This window comes from Biomphalaria glabrata, chromosome 7 (genome assembly GCF_947242115.1).
Source record: "Biomphalaria glabrata chromosome 7, xgBioGlab47.1, whole genome shotgun sequence".
In the NCBI taxonomy this organism is placed as follows: domain Eukaryota; kingdom Metazoa; phylum Mollusca; class Gastropoda; family Planorbidae; genus Biomphalaria; species Biomphalaria glabrata.
The window spans coordinates 27,495,558-27,513,313 of record NC_074717.1 but is presented as its reverse complement, the minus strand read 5'-3'; the positions used below and the strand labels follow the sequence as shown (position 1 = coordinate 27,513,313).

At 36.5% G+C, this 17,756-nt stretch overlaps 1 protein-coding gene across 1 annotated transcript in view; it reads right to left on the bottom strand.

Annotated features, from left to right (window-relative positions):
- Positions 1-1,882: 1,882 nt before the first annotated feature.
- The window catches only part of LOC106052035 (beta-1,3-glucan-binding protein-like), a 35,130-nt gene continuing 19,256 nt past the window's right edge, over positions 1,883-17,756 (bottom strand). The window contains exons 8-13 of the mRNA XM_056036152.1: positions 17,563-17,730; positions 16,633-16,710; positions 4,416-4,512; positions 4,231-4,296; positions 3,789-3,915; positions 1,883-2,698 (exon numbers count right to left, since the gene is read on the bottom strand). Of these exons, the coding sequence (XP_055892127.1) occupies positions 2,492-2,698; positions 3,789-3,915; positions 4,231-4,296; positions 4,416-4,512; positions 16,633-16,710; positions 17,563-17,730 (743 nt within the window). The 3' untranslated portion in view covers positions 1,883-2,491. The remainder of the gene's footprint in view (positions 2,699-3,788; positions 3,916-4,230; positions 4,297-4,415; positions 4,513-16,632; positions 16,711-17,562; positions 17,731-17,756) is intronic.

Sequence of the window (17,756 nt, the reverse complement as noted above, 5' to 3'; positions counted from 1 at the left end):
ATTAATACACATCGACTCTAATTAGGCCTGCGTTTGGAATAAAATGTTTGGAATAACGATGAATTGATCCACACTTTGTATTTATTTTGTACATTTTAGACAATGTTTTAGTGCACTCATGTCTATTTTATATAGTTTTAACTCTGAGCAGCTGCCGATAGGGGAAAAGCCGCGATTGCTTAGTTTGATCCGTCCGTTTATCCGTTCAGATCTCAATCCAAAACTAGAAAAGATTTTGTTTTCACCCTAGCCTGTATATTATGTTTCTTTTCTTTTTTTTAAATTAAATATGCAAATATGAAAATACATTAATTTAAAAACAAAAATACATCAAAGAGCAATATTCTGTGCACTAATTATTGCACTACACAATATTTGCTACAACTAAAAAGAAATACAACTTTTATTTGGCAACATTTATATATATATATAAACTTTTAAACTTTTTTTAAGGGAGACATTGTCTTTCTCATTAGTGATTATCATTCTAACAATTTCATTGACGTATATGTCATTATAGTTACATTGCCAAGGTCCCCTAGCGCTTTCTTTACACTAAGTGATGACAAATACTCTCTACGCTATTGGCTAAATAAAGTTAATAAAACTAATTGTGTGAATTTCGGGGTGTAGGCTATGTTCTTTAGCTATTATCAAATGCAGCTATAATTTATTGGCGGCCCCCGAAAGGGGAAAACACGCTATTAGTTTTGTGTGAAATGTCTGTCTGTCTGTCCGTCCGTCCCGTTTAGATCTCGTAAACTAGAAAAGATAGTGAAAATCCGACGTCACAATATTTTAGGGCATTTAGGCCATTCAAAGTTCTGATGCAACGGCTACTTTTTTTCTTTTCTGAAAGCGAAAAATCTAATTTTTTAAATCACTTTTGCAAGCAGTTTTTTCATAAAAATACACCACTTTTACAACTATTAACTATTTAAGCACTTAAACACTTGAGGCTCTTTATTAGGGGAGACTGCGATATTCCATATTTTTTAAACATTTATGTAAACGGTTGTAGATTTTTTGTCAAAAATTTTTGTTTTTATATTTGTGTTGTTAAGTTATGTAAGTTCTGTTATACTAAGTACTAGATCTATATTTACACACAAACAAATATTTACTATTTTTTTAAAGAGAAAAAATCTATTTAGTATGCATTATAAGTTAGACATAATTTAAAACGAATAGTAATCTTGTAAAATGCATTTTCTTAACATTTTTTTTATAAGGAAATCTTTACTGTCTATAAAATTCCAAAATGAGATTGGCCTTTTCAAAACTATCATCAATTATAAGACTTTAGTTAGGCCAGGGGAGGCGCGGTAGCAGTGCGGTAATACGCTTGGCTTCCGAAACGGGGTTCACGGGTTCGAATCCTGGTGAAGACTGGGATTTTCAAACTTAGGAATCTTTGGGCGCCTCTGAGTCCACCCAGCTCTAATGGGTACCTAACATTAGTTGGGGAAAAGTAATGGCGGTTGGTCGTTGTGCTGGCTACATGACACCCTCGTTAACCGTAGGCCACAAAAACAGATCATCTGCCCCATAGACCACAAGGTGTGAAAGGGAACTAGTTAGGTCAGGTTCACATCTAACTTTACATTCACTTTCACCTAACCTTTGATCTGCTGGACCGTTGGGGCACTACACACTTTCTCCATTCTTATCTGTCATTTGTCTTTGATATAATTTCATTCGGATGTTCTTTCTGAAAATATTGAAGCCTTCCTGGGTGAACCATTTCGGGGGCCGATTTTGAGTTTGTGTTTCCACACAAACTGTCTTTTGTAACCTTGTTTTTTTATAGGTATGTCTGCACTTTTATATAAAAGTATTACATTCATTAGTTAGGATTCAAAAAAATATTGGATAATAATAATAATAGTAATAATAATCTTTATTATCCGTAAGGAACTCTGTTTTACAATCGTGAATTACACATTACAATACATTATTAGAGCCAACAATTAATACGATAGCACACCAAATATGCATTCTTTCTCAAGTTTCTCTGAACATCAAATAAAAATTTACAACAGAAAGTTCAATCTTATTTATTGATTTATCAATCTAAGGAACGAAATCTTCTATCTTCTTCTTTGTAATGGTAAAAAGTTAAGATTGTGTAGAAGAGGCTGTATTTTTATACTTAAAATTTGTATAGCTTTCTTGGCAATGTTTTTATCCAAGAGGTGACCACATGCGGTTTGTTTGTTGCGGATTATCTTAGTACCGGCGGACAATGGTTATGTCTGCACTGGGTGTGACAAAGCATGTAGGTCGCAGTTGGAGCGACGTAGCCACGGGAAATACTGCATAAGATAAGACAAGCCTTATTATTATTATCTTACTATTAGGTCATATCAGAACATCAGAAACGATACAAAAAATTTAAAATATTCAATGACATCTAAACCCCCTACTGTCTTTGGGGCTTGGTTTTAATATAACATTGAGAATACTTATTCTGTAGTATGTCTGTATTTCATTATAAACTCTTAAATTCTACGTAATCTATGATCAGATCAGAGTTGTCGCCCTGCCAAGTAGGCCCCCAGGCTCCGTGAGCTCTCCAAAACTCTTCCATAGCTCGAGGGGAGTTGTTGTTCCATGGTTTAGTTACGCCGTCGTAGTGATTTCCATCCGGGAAAAATCCTTTGGTGCCGCCCACAGCCACGTTAAACATTATGTAGAACTGGAAATGAACGAAATCAAAATAAACTTTTTCATACGAGATTTTTTTTTTTTTTCATTCCGTCTATTATGAAGCTTTATGAAGGCAAAGGGCTATCTGGGGTCTTGTGTGGGTGATTGTTGTTGTTTTCTTTTTTTTCTTTTTAAGTTTTATATGCCACTGACCTAAACATAATAAATCTGTGCAATTATAAATATTGTTTACCATTTGTTTTTGTTTAGCTTTTAGCTTTGTCAAAGCGCTATGATCCTTTCATTTGTTTGTACCATTTTTTAAAGGGGGGAAGATGAAAGGGGGGGGGGGTATCTTGGTGAATGTTTACATGATCGTTTTCAAATGCATTAAAAAAAATTTCACTCAGGGTTCAGGAGTCCTTAAGGGGACTAATTCAATTTATACCACCACATCTGTCAAGTACGATTTCTTTCCATTGTTCAAGATACCAAACAATAATTAATTACCAATAGTGAGTTAACTAATTGGTAATTTTTTTTTTATTGCTTCTTATTTGGTTAGGTAAAATAAATAATTGTGCGAAATTTCAGCTTGTTCCGAGACTGGTGTAGGAGAAATCACGTGTACAAACTTTTGATCAGACAGACAGACTGACAGACAGGGTGGGTAGATATAAGCTTTGTAAAAAATAATTATTGAAATAAAAACTAACTAGTAATTTCTTGTATACATTGATGTTTTGATAGTTCCAACGTGTCTGTCTGCTCATGTGCCAGGCTTATCAAATGGCACAATTCAGTTCCAGCATAAGAACGTCTGTTAGAAGTTCAAAGAAATGCTCGTGTTCTATACAAGATTATTCATTGGAAAGAACACAAAACTTGGGCTCTACTTCAAGATCTGAGTTCTGGTCTCTAAGGTCAAGGTTTTCTGTCTCGGTGCTAAGTAATTGTTTGTTGTTTTTTTTTACTTTTTTTTTCCCATTCTAAGATGTAAGCATCTGAAGAAGCAAAGACTATTTCCTACCACAGCGATCATATTTTAACAAGTCACATAAGAAAAACAAATTTTATTTTAAATTCCTTCTTAATACAGCTGACCAACCTTTGTAAAACTATTAGAGATAGTTACTTACATCTAAATCAAATGGAGCCATCTTGCTACCGGACGCCCATAAATTGTAGCCTGAAAAGCCTCCCTTTTGCCAAAATCCACCGTCAGGGGGAGTAACTGACATGATCTGCTGGTTGTCTACAAACGTCCTAAAGGTATATATAATAGACCCAAATATAATCAACCAAAAAAAAATGGTTTAAGTAATATATTAGCTCATTTTTTCCCGCTATTTATTCTTATTAAAACACAGAATGTCCTTTTAAGGCTCTATGAATTCACTCTTCTACTAAAAGTGACTAAAGTGCTTTCGAACCAAAAGTGATCCTTTAGTTTAAATTGTCCTCTAGCCAAAAAGCGTTTTCGAGCCAAATGTGTCTTAGAACCTAATGTATTTTCAAGACAAAACTTTTTACAAGACTAATGTGTCTTCGAGTCAAAAGTGTCTACTAGCAAGGACTTACAAAATGTGCTCCTGTGTCCACTCTAGTCTCCAAACATGGAAGTCGTTGTGCCAGTTACTGGACTTCCTTAAAACCAAAAAAAAAAACATTTTCAAAATGGTGTCATATGTGTTCATAGGGGAAAGCAGGGTACTATGAGATACTTCACTTGAAAGAGCTATAAAACATAGAATTGATACATTTACCGTTCTCCGTGAGTGGTACTCGCTCTGTTCTGGTCAGCTGATGGTCCCCAGTGAAGTGTGCTGGTCACCGTCTTAACGCCAATATCACCAATGTTACCTGAAAAAGCATTTAAAAAATACTTTAAAAAAACAAAGCTTATATTAAGTGTAATTTATCAATGATTTGGATCAGTCATATCTTTAAATTTGTAATAGATCTAGACTAGTAACAATACAAATGTGCAATTACAAATATGTTTTACTAATTGTTTTTGTTTAGCATAATTTCATGCTTTCAGCTTTCTCAATGCGCTTTGATCCTATCACTTGTCTGGACCAGTTAAAGGGAAACTCCGATGGTTTTTCAAATTTGAGTTATTGACATATTTAAATTCTGCGTAAAAAGTTGTAATAGTAAACATTTTACCATTTTTTATTTAAATGCTTAGAAACATTTATATTTAATAATTAGTCAGTAAATTCTTGACATCTCAAAAAAAAAACGGGGTTCTATGAGATTTTGTTTGAAGCTAGTTCATACGTCACTTCCCTCAACAATACTGAAAGAGAAACGAGATTTGACCAATCGTATCGCTTCATTCTTACAGTAGCTGTTAGGCTGTTAGGCTTAGTGGCGGCCAAGTCCAGAGCTATGATACAGTTCATGGGCGTAGCCGGGGGGAATTTGGGGTTCAACCCCCCCCCCCCCGAAATGAAATCCCCCCCCCCGCGATGGGGTTTTGAGTTTAAAACCCCCTACCTGGGGTTTTTACAGTTAAATCCCCTTCTTTTATAAAGCAAAAAAAAAATAATAATTCAAACGACAATCCCCAAATTCCAAAAGCACAGTTAAGGAAGATTTTGATTTTAAAACCCCCTCCAAAATTTACCATAAACCCCCTCTTCAATATGAAAAAAAAGCAAATTATGCTCTCAAAATGTTATGAGCGTAGCTATATGGGCTTTGACTCAGTTTTAAGTTTAAACTCCCCTCCAGTGGAGTTTGAAGCTAAAAAATACTTCAATAAAAAAAAAGCAAATTACACACTCTAAAATCTATGAGCGTAGCCAAAGGGGTTTTGAGTTTAAACCCCCCGCCAGCGGGGTTTGAAGCTTAAAAAATACATCTTCAATATAAAAAAAAGCAAATTACACACTTTAAAATCTATGAGCTTAGCCAAAGGGGTTTTGAGTTTAACCCCCCCCCCCCCCCGCCAGCGGGGTTTGAAGTTTAAAAAATACATCTTTAATAAAAAAAAAAAAAGCAAATTACACACTCTAAAATCTATGAGCGTAGCCAAAGGGGTTTTGGGTTTAAACCCCCGCCAGCGGGGTTTGAAGCTAAAAAATACATCTCCAATGTAAAAAATAAAAGCAAATTTCGCACTCAAAATGCTATCAGCGTTGCCAAAAGGGGTTTTGAGTTTAAATTCCCCTTCAGAAGGGTTTGATGTTAAAAAATACATCTTCAATATAAAAAAAAAGCAAATTACACACTAAAATTATTTGAGCGTAGCCAAGCCGATTGGGGGTTTTGAGTTTAAAATCCCCGTACAGAGCGTTTTGAGGTGGAAAATCTCTATCTTCAATATTATTCTAAAGCAAACTACAGTTACCAAATTCCATGATCGTAGCTAAATTGGGTTTTCTCATTTAAAAAGAGAAAAAAAGTCCTGAGATTTTGTAGTTTAAAACCCCCAACAGATGATTTTGACGATAAAACTTCCCTTTTCGATATAAAATGTAAAGCAAACTACAGTAACCTAATTGAAAGAGCGTATTCAAGAGAGGTTACACATTTCTATCATTGGCGGGGCTCCATTAATAAAGTGCAGTGAATAGTCATCTGCCGAAATTGAAAAACACTAAATGTGGCTTAACAAAGATGGCTAAGACAGATTTCAGGAGTAAATTATAGAGATCGGATCTTAATCAAGGAAATCCTATGCTGAACTGGGAGTCGACCCCTTAGTAAGATTGTGACAGATCGTCGCATGAGGTTTGCGGGACATTTTCTCCGATAAAATGAATTACGCATAATAAGAGTTGCGATGACATCATAGTACAACTTGGCGCCACACATTCATGGAGGTCCTCAGAGCAGGTGGGAAGAGACTTCAGACATTACCAGTGACAGATTTTTGTGGAAACAGCTTGACGGCAAATGCGCCGAACGGCGCGGAAGGGTCTAAGTCAGTAAGAATAGCACATTAGATTTTTGAAATAAGACTTTTTAATAGCAGGAAAATGGACTGTAGATACCTCAGAATATGCATTTTGTTGGCATTCAATACCAGAAATAGTGCTTGGCGGCGGGGTAGCTCCTAGCGCTCCCCCAGACCTCCTTGTTGGCAATGCCTGGAAGTGAACAATTTTTCCTCTAGCTACAGGAAGAACCTATTCCAGGGCACAATAAACGTTTCGAAAGAATGAAGGGTCAGAATGTAATAAAGATTATGTACACACACACATATACATACATACAAACCCCCCCTAACCCCTCCCCCCCGAAAAAAATTCTGGCTACGCCGGTGCACCCCTAATATATATATATATATATATATATATATATATATATATATATATATATATATATATATATATATATATATATATATATATACATGTATAGATAGATCTAAAAGTATTATGATAATCAACTCGAGAAAAAAGAATAACATTTTCATCTAAGCCTCTCTCTGTCCCGAGAAGTAAATAGATCGTGTGTCTGACTGATTCGAACAAACTGGTCAGTGTAAGGCTAGTCGAGACTATGTGTAGTCGGTCATGACAAGACAACCAAGTGATAGTGAACAAACTGGTCAGTGTAAGGCTAGTCGAGACTATGTGTAGTCGGTCATGACAAGACAACCAAGTGATAGTGTTTGTTGTGTGTTGAGTGGTCTGGCGAGAAAATACACACTGCCGTGGTTAGTCAAGCATGTAAATCTACTTTTAATACGCATTTTTTCTTTGCTTACAAGATCTTATATCTAACTGCATAGACCAAGGTATATTTCTTTTACGAGAATGTAAACTTTGCTGTATGGTCTCCTGTTATACAATAAGTCAATAGATTAAAACACATTTGTGACGTCACATAGAAACCCGCTGAAAGTCTGACTGTTTTGGATGCGCAGGAATATTACGCCGGGAAAACGTCAAATACTAAGTTATTATTGCAAAGAAGAAAAAAAAGAATCATATATTCATTATCTGTAAATCAAAACACATATTATATCAAAAATTGTCAAAACCATCGGAGTTTCCCTTTAAGAAAAAGGGGGGTGGAAAAGGGGGTATCTGTGTTACCATGATCGCTTTTTTAAATGAAAGCAAAAACTTCTCACACAAGGTTCTTACTCAACTTATACCACTACATCTGAAAAAAACGATTTCTTTTCCCTTTTCAATACCAAAACAAACTGATTAATTATTGATACTTAATAAACTAATTTTTTAGCGGCCCCCGTAAGGGGAAAAAGCCGCTATTAGGTTTGTGCAAAATGTCCGTCTGTCCGTCTGTCCGTCTGTCACACTCAGATCTCGAAAACTAGAAGAGATATGAAAAATATTATTTCATCATTAAATCCGGCTTGAAAAGTTTAGGTGCAACGGCTACTTTTGGTTTTCTAAAAGCAAACCGTTTAATTTATAAAATTAATTATGCAAGCGAGTTTTTCATAAAAATACACCAATTCTAAAACAATTACGTAAATGTAAGGGAGGCAATGTTACACTATGCTAACAAAGATGGACAATTTTTGTGTATTTTCAGTATCACTAAGTCAAATATATTTTTAAAATGTACAGGAAATGTTTACAACAAATACAAATAATAGTTAAAGACGTTTTTTCTGGTCAACTAGCTGCTAAAATTAAAAGAAAACATTTCTGTTTGTTTATAAAGGCTAATAATGCACTTTGTATGTAAATATCACGCACATTTTTTTTAATGGACTTTTTATGCAGCGATTTTCGTGCAGTAGCGTAACGTCGCAACATGATCAGGTGCTAAACCAATTCCTTAAACTTTTTTAAAAAATCAGATTTTATTTATTTTTTGTTTAGTGCCCCCATCCGAATAAAAGAAGCTTATTTTTGTGCGTTTTGTCTGTTGGTCGGTCTGTCCGTCACGATTAGATTTAAAAAACTAGAACTCTAAAAGCTATTGAAAATCTGATTTACCCTTTAATGTTCCTCCCATAACATCTCAATAGTTTTAAGTATCTAAAATTGATTGTTCCGGATTTTTTTGTGCAAAACTAATCAACGCCAACAAATGTTTGTTTGCTCTTCTAACTTATATTACATTCAATTTCCATGCTTAAACGTTGCAAAAACACATTATCAATAATATGTTGTTCCGTTTTTTATGTAAATAGCATATTAATGCTAAATCATAATCTCTATACTGACTTATATTTCATTAAGTGTAAAAATGTTCCGGATATTGTTTTATAAAACATGAATTATGCCTAATGATTGTTTGAAATCCCATAAGGCTTTTTAAAAAAGTAATTTACTAGAATTGATTACTGAAAATTACTTTTTAGACATTTAATTTTCTTGTAAAACATAACATAGAAGTTTTGTAATAGATAAAGAAAGTTCCGGATTTTGTTTCTTACAAATCGTCGCCAGAAATTTCCGAATTTATTTAAAAATCTACTAACGCCAAATAATTGTTTGAACTCCCTCTTCTAATTAATAAACAAATAATCTTCTCATTTACGAAATAATGTTTTTACGGATTTTTATGAAAAATATTTTAACTCACTACTCTCTTACAGTACATTTAACTTTCTACCTAAAACATTAAAAAATCTAATTATCGTTAATATTATGTTCCGATTTTTAAGGAAAACAGAATCCAAACACCAAAGTAAGGTATGAAAATCTCTCCACGTGGCTGTAGTACATCTAATTTTTATACGAGACCATCCAAAAAATGTAATTAACGGTATTACATTTTTCTGAAATTCTCTTTTTCTTTTACTATTTATACAAACATCCGGAACAATCTATTATATAAACTTTTCAATTGTGATCATACCTAAAATTTATTGCGATGTTTTGAAACGTAAAATAAAGGTTAATCAATTTTTAATAACTTTTAGTTGTTTTTTTTATATCAAGATAACGGACAGACCGACTGACGGACAAAACGCAAAAACAATGTGGCTTTGATCCTTTTTAAATAATATCTATTAGAACTCAGTGCACCAATGTCTATGAACCCTCGTTAAATATCTCGTGTAAATAAAGACATTTTTTTTTATGGTACCGGTACTAGCCTATTGTGAGGTAATGGAATTTTTTTTCTTTGACGTCATATGAATGGACTCTTTAAATGTAATGTTAAAAGAACGCACTCGGTGCACCAATGTCTATTAACCCTCGAAAAAATTGCTTGTATTAATGAAAACATATTTTAGTCTAACTAAGCCGTGTGACGTAGTGTTTTTTTTTCCTTTGACGTCACATGGAATGAATTCTTTAAATGAAATGCTAAAAGAACGCACTCGGTGCACCAATGTCTATGAACACTCGAGAAATGGCTCGTGTTGATAAAGGTGATTTTTAGTCTAGCTAGGCCTTGTGACGTAGTGTTTTTTTTTCCTTTGACGTCATATGGAATGAATTCTTTAAATGAAATGCTAAAAGAACGCACTCGGTGCACCAATGTCTATGAACACTCGATAAAAGGCTCGTAATGATGAAGGCGATTTTTATTCTAGCTAGGCCGTGTGACGTAGTGTTTTTTTTCCTTTGACGTCATATGGAATGAATTCTTTAAATGAAATGCTTAAAGAACGCACTCGGTGCACCAAAGTCTATGAACACTCGATAAATGGCTCTTATAGATGAAGGCGATTTTTAGTCTAGCTAGGCCGTGTGACGTAGTGTTTTTTTTTCCCTCTGACGTTATATGGAATTAATTCTTCAAATGAAATGAAACAAGAACTCGGTATAGTAATGTTTATGAAGCCTCGTTATGTGACTCGCGTTTAAAAAAGGAATGATATCTTGATTTAGATCTAATCTAGATTTTTTAAACTAGATCTAGATTTTTATTACAGTATATCTAGATCTGGATTTATATTCTAATTAAAATTATTTTAGAGTCTAGATCTAGAATTTCTAGATCTAGTTTAGACTAAAATAGACTAGATTAAGATGTAGAATTTCAATTTCTAAACTTAAAGTGTAAAAAAAAAGTGTAGATTTTCATTTCCAAACGTTTTGATCAATATTGTAATGTTGTAATATACTAAAACTAATCTACTATTTTTTTATTAAATTTAAATTTAAATTTACGGCAAATGAATCTTTGAAACATTATTACTTTTGACCATCGGATGGCTGCCTGGTCGTGCGGTTTGCGCGCTGGACTGTCGTTCAGATTTATGGATGGCCCAGGGTTCAAACCCTGCCCGCTCCCATCCCCCGTCGTCCTGCGGGAGGTTTGGACTAGGAAGTAATTATCTTCAACTCTGAAGGAACATCCGAAACGTGTAAAACATTTTTGTGGTGAAATAGTTACTATTTGTTTATGTTTGTGTAACGTCGTGAGAATGTGTTCACAACATTGATCTAGTGTGCTACAGTCCAAGTCTCTTTCGTCAGTTCATGTGTCGTTCTAGTTTAATAAAGCCTTGTTTTAGGTTACTCTTCAGTGTTCCTTTATTTCTTATTACAATTTATTAAACTAGAAATTTTCAATTCCATGGATCTATGTGCCTCACGTATCTTTTTTGGATTTTCGTTCAACACTATTCTCAGTCTGTAAGTAAAAGTAGTAATACAAATGGAACGTCTATTTAGGCCAAAAGAGCTAGACATAGAGCCTAGCTCGCCATCGGCTGCCGAGAAGTGGCTGCACTGGCTCAGAACATTTGAGAATTTCATCTCCTCAGTCTCTCATTGCGAGATTGACAAAAAGAAATTACTAGAAAACTACGTTTCTTCGAGCGTATTTCAGTACATAAGTGAGTGTACAACGTTCGAAGAATCAATCAAAGTTCTACAAAATGTCTACGTGAAGCCTAAAAGCGAAATTTTTGCACGGCACATGATAACTCTTTGTCGACAAGAGAACGGACAAACCGTTGACTCCTTCCTACTTAAGCTTAAAAGTATGGCCAAAGACTGTGACTTCAAAGCTGTCACCGCTGAAGAACACAGAGATATCTTCGTTAGAGACGCCTTCATTACTGGACTGGCTTCAAACAGCATAAGGCTGCGACTCTTAGAGAAATCTACTCTAACTCTACAGTGCGCCTATGAAGAGGCAAGACAACTCGAATATGCCCATAACCATGCCATGGCGTATAACATCCACTCTGAAACTCCCTGTGGAGCTAGCGCCGACGAGGAGAGCCTTTCTCCAATGACAAAAGTAGAACACGAGGTGAGTGCGGCGACTAGTAAAAGATGTTTCTTTTGTGGAAACAGCCCACATCAACGCTTTAGATGTCCGGCCCGTGACGCTACATGCAACTTGTGCGGTAAGAGGGGCCATTTCCAGAAAGTCTGTAAATCGACCAGACAGACACTCAAATCTACAACCTCAGCCATAGTGAAAGCAGATGATGACACGTCTCGGACTACAACCGTTGGATCTTTCTGGGCATCGACACCAGCGTCCGGTCTTACTAAATCTACTATTTCAATACTCGTCAATGGAGTACCATTGAAGGCTCTCGTAGATACGGGGAGCAGTGAAAGCTATATATCTTCTTCAATTGCTAAAAGGTACAAATGGAAATTAGAAACGTCCAGAAACAGAATCTACATGGCCTCTACACATCTTTCTCGCACTACTCACGGCCATATTTTCGCTAAAATAAAGTACAAAGATGAACAATATGAAAGTGTTAAGCTCTCACTACTAGATGGACTAGTATCTGATGTAATCTTAGGGCTAGATTTCATCAGCCAGCACGAAAAACTGATGATCCCATTTGAAGGAAAACGAAGCACTCTCCAGGTCTGTACGCTGAAAGCTGCACGAGTTGAAGCCCCTCGCCTCTTCGCTAATCTGGCTCCTAACTGCCATCCCATAGCCACTAAATCTAGAAAATATTCTATGCCTGACTCCAAATTCATTCAAACTGAAATCAAGAGACTTCTATCTGACAAAATTATTGAGCCTTCCACGTCCCCGTGGCGAGCCCAGATAATTGTAACAACGAATGAAAGGCACAAAAAGAGAATGGTTATCGACTATAGCCAAACCATCAATCGATTCACTTACCTCGATGCGTATCCCGTGCCGAAAGTGGATGAACTGGTGCAGGAAATATCTAAATACTCAATGTACAGTACATTTGACCTCAAAAGCGCTTACCACCAGATACCTATCAGGGATGATGAAAAGCAGTACACGGCGTTCGAGGCTGGCGGAAAGCTTTATCAGTTTTGCCGCATTCCTTTTGGAGTGACAAACGGAGTCGCCGCATTTCAAAGGACGATCAACACAATAATTGAGGAGGCAGGGCTACAGGACACGTTCGCTTACGTGGATAACGTTACCATCTGCGGACTTGACTCCATTAGCCACGACCAGAATCTACAGAGATTTCTCAACGCCGCTAAAAAGTACGGTATCACCTTCAACAATGATAAAAGTGCTATTGCGACTAATAAAGTATGCCTCCTAGGCTACGAAATCTCACAAGGGCAATTAAGACCAGACCCCGAAAGATTTCAAGCATTGAGAAACCTACCTCCACCACAAGACATGAAATCACAAAAGCGGGTGATTGGACTACTGTCCTATTATTCTCAATGGATCCCAAATTTCTCCAACAAGATCCATTTATTGGTGAACAACAAAGCCTTTCCTCCCCCTGAACAAGTACAACAAGCTTTTAAACAGCTAAAACACGAACTTGAAAACGCTGCTGTGTCGACGATAGACTACAATCGACCACTAACAGTCGAAACAGATGCCTCTGACATTGCGATTGCCGCCACTCTTAATCAAGACGGCCGTCCTGTCGCCTTCTTTTCAAGAACACTCACTAATAGTGAACGCAGACACTCAGCAGTGGAAAAGGAAGCATACGCTATCGTAGAAGCCCTGAGAAAATGGCAACATTACCTTATCAGTAGACCCTTCACATTGGTTACAGATCAACGCTTAGTGTCTTTTATGTTTGACCAGCAGAACAAGGGCAAGATCAAAAACGAAAAGATTCAAAGATGGCGACTGGAGCTTAGTTGTTTCCAATATGACGTCGTATATCGACCCGGGAAACAAAACGCTGCGGCGGATACCTTTTCAAGGAACCACTTTGCGTCAGCAATGACTGGAGAAGACCTCAAACTGTTACACAACAACCTCTGTCACCCAGGGGTCACGAGACTCCTCCATTTCGTTCGGACCAAGAACTTACCTTTTTCCTGCGAGGACGTCCGCAAAGTGGTAAACCAATGTAAAACTTGCGCTGAACTGAAGCCTAGATTCTTCAAACAGTTTTCAGGCACCCTCATCAAAGCTACCCAACCATTTCAGAGAGTAAGCATTGATTTTAAGGGGCCACTCCCATCTGCTACTCACAATAAATACTTATTAACAATGGTGGATGAGTACTCACGCTTCCCATTTGCCTACCCATGTCCCGATATGTCCTCATCCACTGTCATAAAGTGTTTCAATCAGCTGTTTTCCTTTGTTGGGATGCCAGAGTACGTCCATTCTGACAGAGGTACGTCCTTTATGTCGAGGGAGGTGCAATCCTTTCTGCACGAGAGGGGAATAGCTACAAGTAGAACAACCGCCTTTAATCCTTCAGGCAACGGACAAATTGAACGACTAAACAAAACTCTATGGAACGCTGTTACTTTAGCACTGAAAGACCTCGATCTCCCGATCTCGAGATGGGAGCTTGTCTTGAACCAGGCCCTATACTCGATTAGATCATTACTATCTACGGCAACAAACGAAACTCCACATGAGAGAGTTTTCCGGTTCAACCGGAAATCCTCCTTCGGGATATCTATCCCCACTTGGCTATCTAGCCCAGGTAGAGTGTTGCTGAGAAGAGAGAACCGATCTTCAAAGTATGATCCTCTCACGGAGGAAGTCGAATTGCTGATGTGCAACCCCCAATATGCTGTCGTACGGTTGCCCAGCGGTAAAGAGGAGACGGTCTCTCTAAGACGCTTGGCTCCCACCCCCTCCCCATCCACAACAACAAGTGAACCTTCGTTCTTCCCTCAGGGTGAGGATAATGAATATCCTCCAGAAACTCAAAACACGGAAGTACCAGTCAACACCCCTACGGTGATACAAGAAAGGAAAGAACCCCTGGTAGGCTCTGAGGACCTCCGAGCGCTTCCTCTTGAAAATACCCCACTTGACGCTCAGGAACTCACTAGTGACTCCCAAACTGTAGAACAGGATAGTCAACCCCGTTACAACTTGAGAGAGAGAAGAACCAGACCGAACTATAGAGTCTAGAGTTGTTCCTTTATTGCACTACATATGTTCTACATAAACTGGCATTGTTTATCTCTTGCTACTGATATTAGAGTTTACTTTTCACTTACTTACGTACATGTCTACTTACTACACTATTTGTTAATATTTAAAACAGAAACTAGTAATTGTTTATAAGTCATACAACAGATACTGGTTTTTAGGTTTCTTTGCATCACCATTCACTATTGTTTACAAGAGAAATTAATATTTCGACACTATTTATTGATCTATTGTATTACAGGCACTGGCATTCTCTTTTATTTATGCTATTGGCCTACTATATTACTATACTTGCTATTTTAATTCTAGGCGGGGTGAATGTGGTGAAATAGTTACTATTTGTTTATGTTTGTGTAACGTCGTGAGAATGTGTTCACAACATTGATCTAGTGTGCTACAGTCCAAGTCTCTTTCGTCAGTTCATGTGTCGTTCTAGTTTAATAAAGCCTTGTTTTAGGTTACTCTTCAGTGTTCCTTTATTTCTTATTACAATTTTACATCAAAATTAAATCACCTCTTGAATATTATTTGCGAATATGCAGATCCGACAGGGATCCGACTTCGACGGGGGCCGCCTCTGAGTTTGTGTAACACAAACTCTCTTTGTAATCTTGTTATTTATTGATTCTTGTTTCGTCAGGTACAAGAAATAATTGTGCAAAATTTCAACATGATCCGAGATTGGGGTGTGGGAGAAATAATGTGTACAAACTTTTTACCAGACAGACAGAGTGAGTTAATCTAAGCTTTGTAAAAAGATCCATTGTGAGCGCCATGTCTTGGGGAAGTAATGGTGGACACGTTAAAATATTTAGACATTACGGCCCTGCTACATAAGGTCTTAAAATTCTTGCTAACTGAAGTTAAACTTTTTATTAAAACTCTTTCCAGAAATGTTGAGCAAGAAGATATGGAAATTGTGTTTACAGATTAGTCACGTCTAATAGCCTGAGGTTATTAAGAAAGAAAAACGGTGCTTTATTGTTATTAGCGAGCTTCTATCAAGTCACTTAAGTCTGTCTGTCTGTCTGGTTCGAATCTTGCACACATTATTTCTCACATTTCGAATTCTTGAATCAAGTTGAAACTTTGTACAATTATTCCTTGTGGATGACAACACTGGAATCAGCAAAAAAAAAAGTGAATAAGTTAATCAATTTCTTTTATACGGGAAATGTACTGAATCGGTGACAGGCGACATAATCACAATAATGTAGAGAATTAGGTCCTTCGTTAAAAATTTTAAACTTACAATAGACGAATAAAAATCTTCTATTGTTATAAGTATTTGAATGGCTCAGTTTCAAAACAAGTGGCTTGCCGCTATGGACGTTCTGTTAGAGTTGGAATTCATACTCGTGCAACTTTTATTTTAACTCCATTGTATTAAAGCTTGAATGGAACTTGTCAACATAGAGGACAGCAGACGTGTGAAAGTCGCAAGACGAGGAGCGTAGCTGAAAGCCTTTAAAGTGAAACTTAAAACATGTCATTTCACTCCAAAGCAAGGTTTTTAAAAAAGTATTCTTTTTATATTTCCTTTGTTTCGTTTCCTAAGTTTCAGGTTCAGTAATGAAGACTATTTATATCCTAGTCCTATTTATATCCTAGTCCTAGTCCAAGCTCCTACAGGACGGCCCGGTAAGGACTCGTGCAAGGTTTGATCTCGCGACATAAGCGCATACAACATAACCATACAGCCAACATGTGGTAGCTTAATTTTGACAGAGTAAAATACACACTAACCCCAGGATTCCATGATGTCTATCTCTCCAGACCTTGGCCAAGTTCCATACACTTCAGTTACTGGCATCATCCAGATAGCTGACAGAAACAAAAAAAATCTCAATATCAGAAGTTAAAGTGTGATCTATATTTACAACATAACTAAGACACCAACACATTACTACTAACTTACATTTCTGTGATAATTAAATATACTTTTAATTGATCACAATAGTTGTATCGTATAAAATTGGTTACATTTTGATCGATTAAAGAGCTAGTAAGAAAGAGAGTTGATAAAGTTTACAAGTTCAATTAAAGAGATCAAACTGAAACAAATGTACATCATAAGCTTGTCACCAACATCACTTCATTTAGAGCGACTAGACTCGCCTGTTATACTTAGCTGTAGAGAAAGGGGTTTGAATGTTAGTGAAACAAACAATTAACGACCCTGAAATAATAATAATAGGTACATTAATAAACAAAATATTAAGAATATCTTTATTATCGTGGAAGAAATCAGTTTTAAAATAGTTGATTGAACATTCAAAACTTATACTTCTATACAACTAAAAATAGATTTATTTGCATAAACGTTCTTAAGCTTATCTTTCTTATCTATAAATAGAAAGCAAACCTACAACCACTAAATTCCGTGAGCGTAGACAATGTGATTTTGAGGTTAAGACCATCCTTCGCATAAAATGGAAAGCAAAGCTACAATCTTTAAAATTGCGAAATCTTAATTTAAAAAAAAACACCTCTCGATAGTATTTCAAATGTATTTTAAGTTTTTTGGGAGTTTAAAGTAACTCTTTGCTTGTATCGATCAATCACCCCACTGTTAAGGATCACTTACGTTATTTGGTGTCGGGCTTTAGTAAGAACACCTGTATCGATACATAACACTCAAATATGATTAGGTAGCAGTTGAACATGTTCTGTTACCTGGCCATAACCAGTCCCCTCTAGGGATTTTGGCGCGAACTTCTACAGTGCCAAATTTGATAGTAGGTACACTCAGGACCTTGCCAGACATGACAGGTGGTAGGATACCGTTGTTTCCATCTCTGACACATCCGTCGAGGTCAGAGATAGTGCACATACCAAACAATGCTAAAGGTTCAAGAAAATTTAAGTAT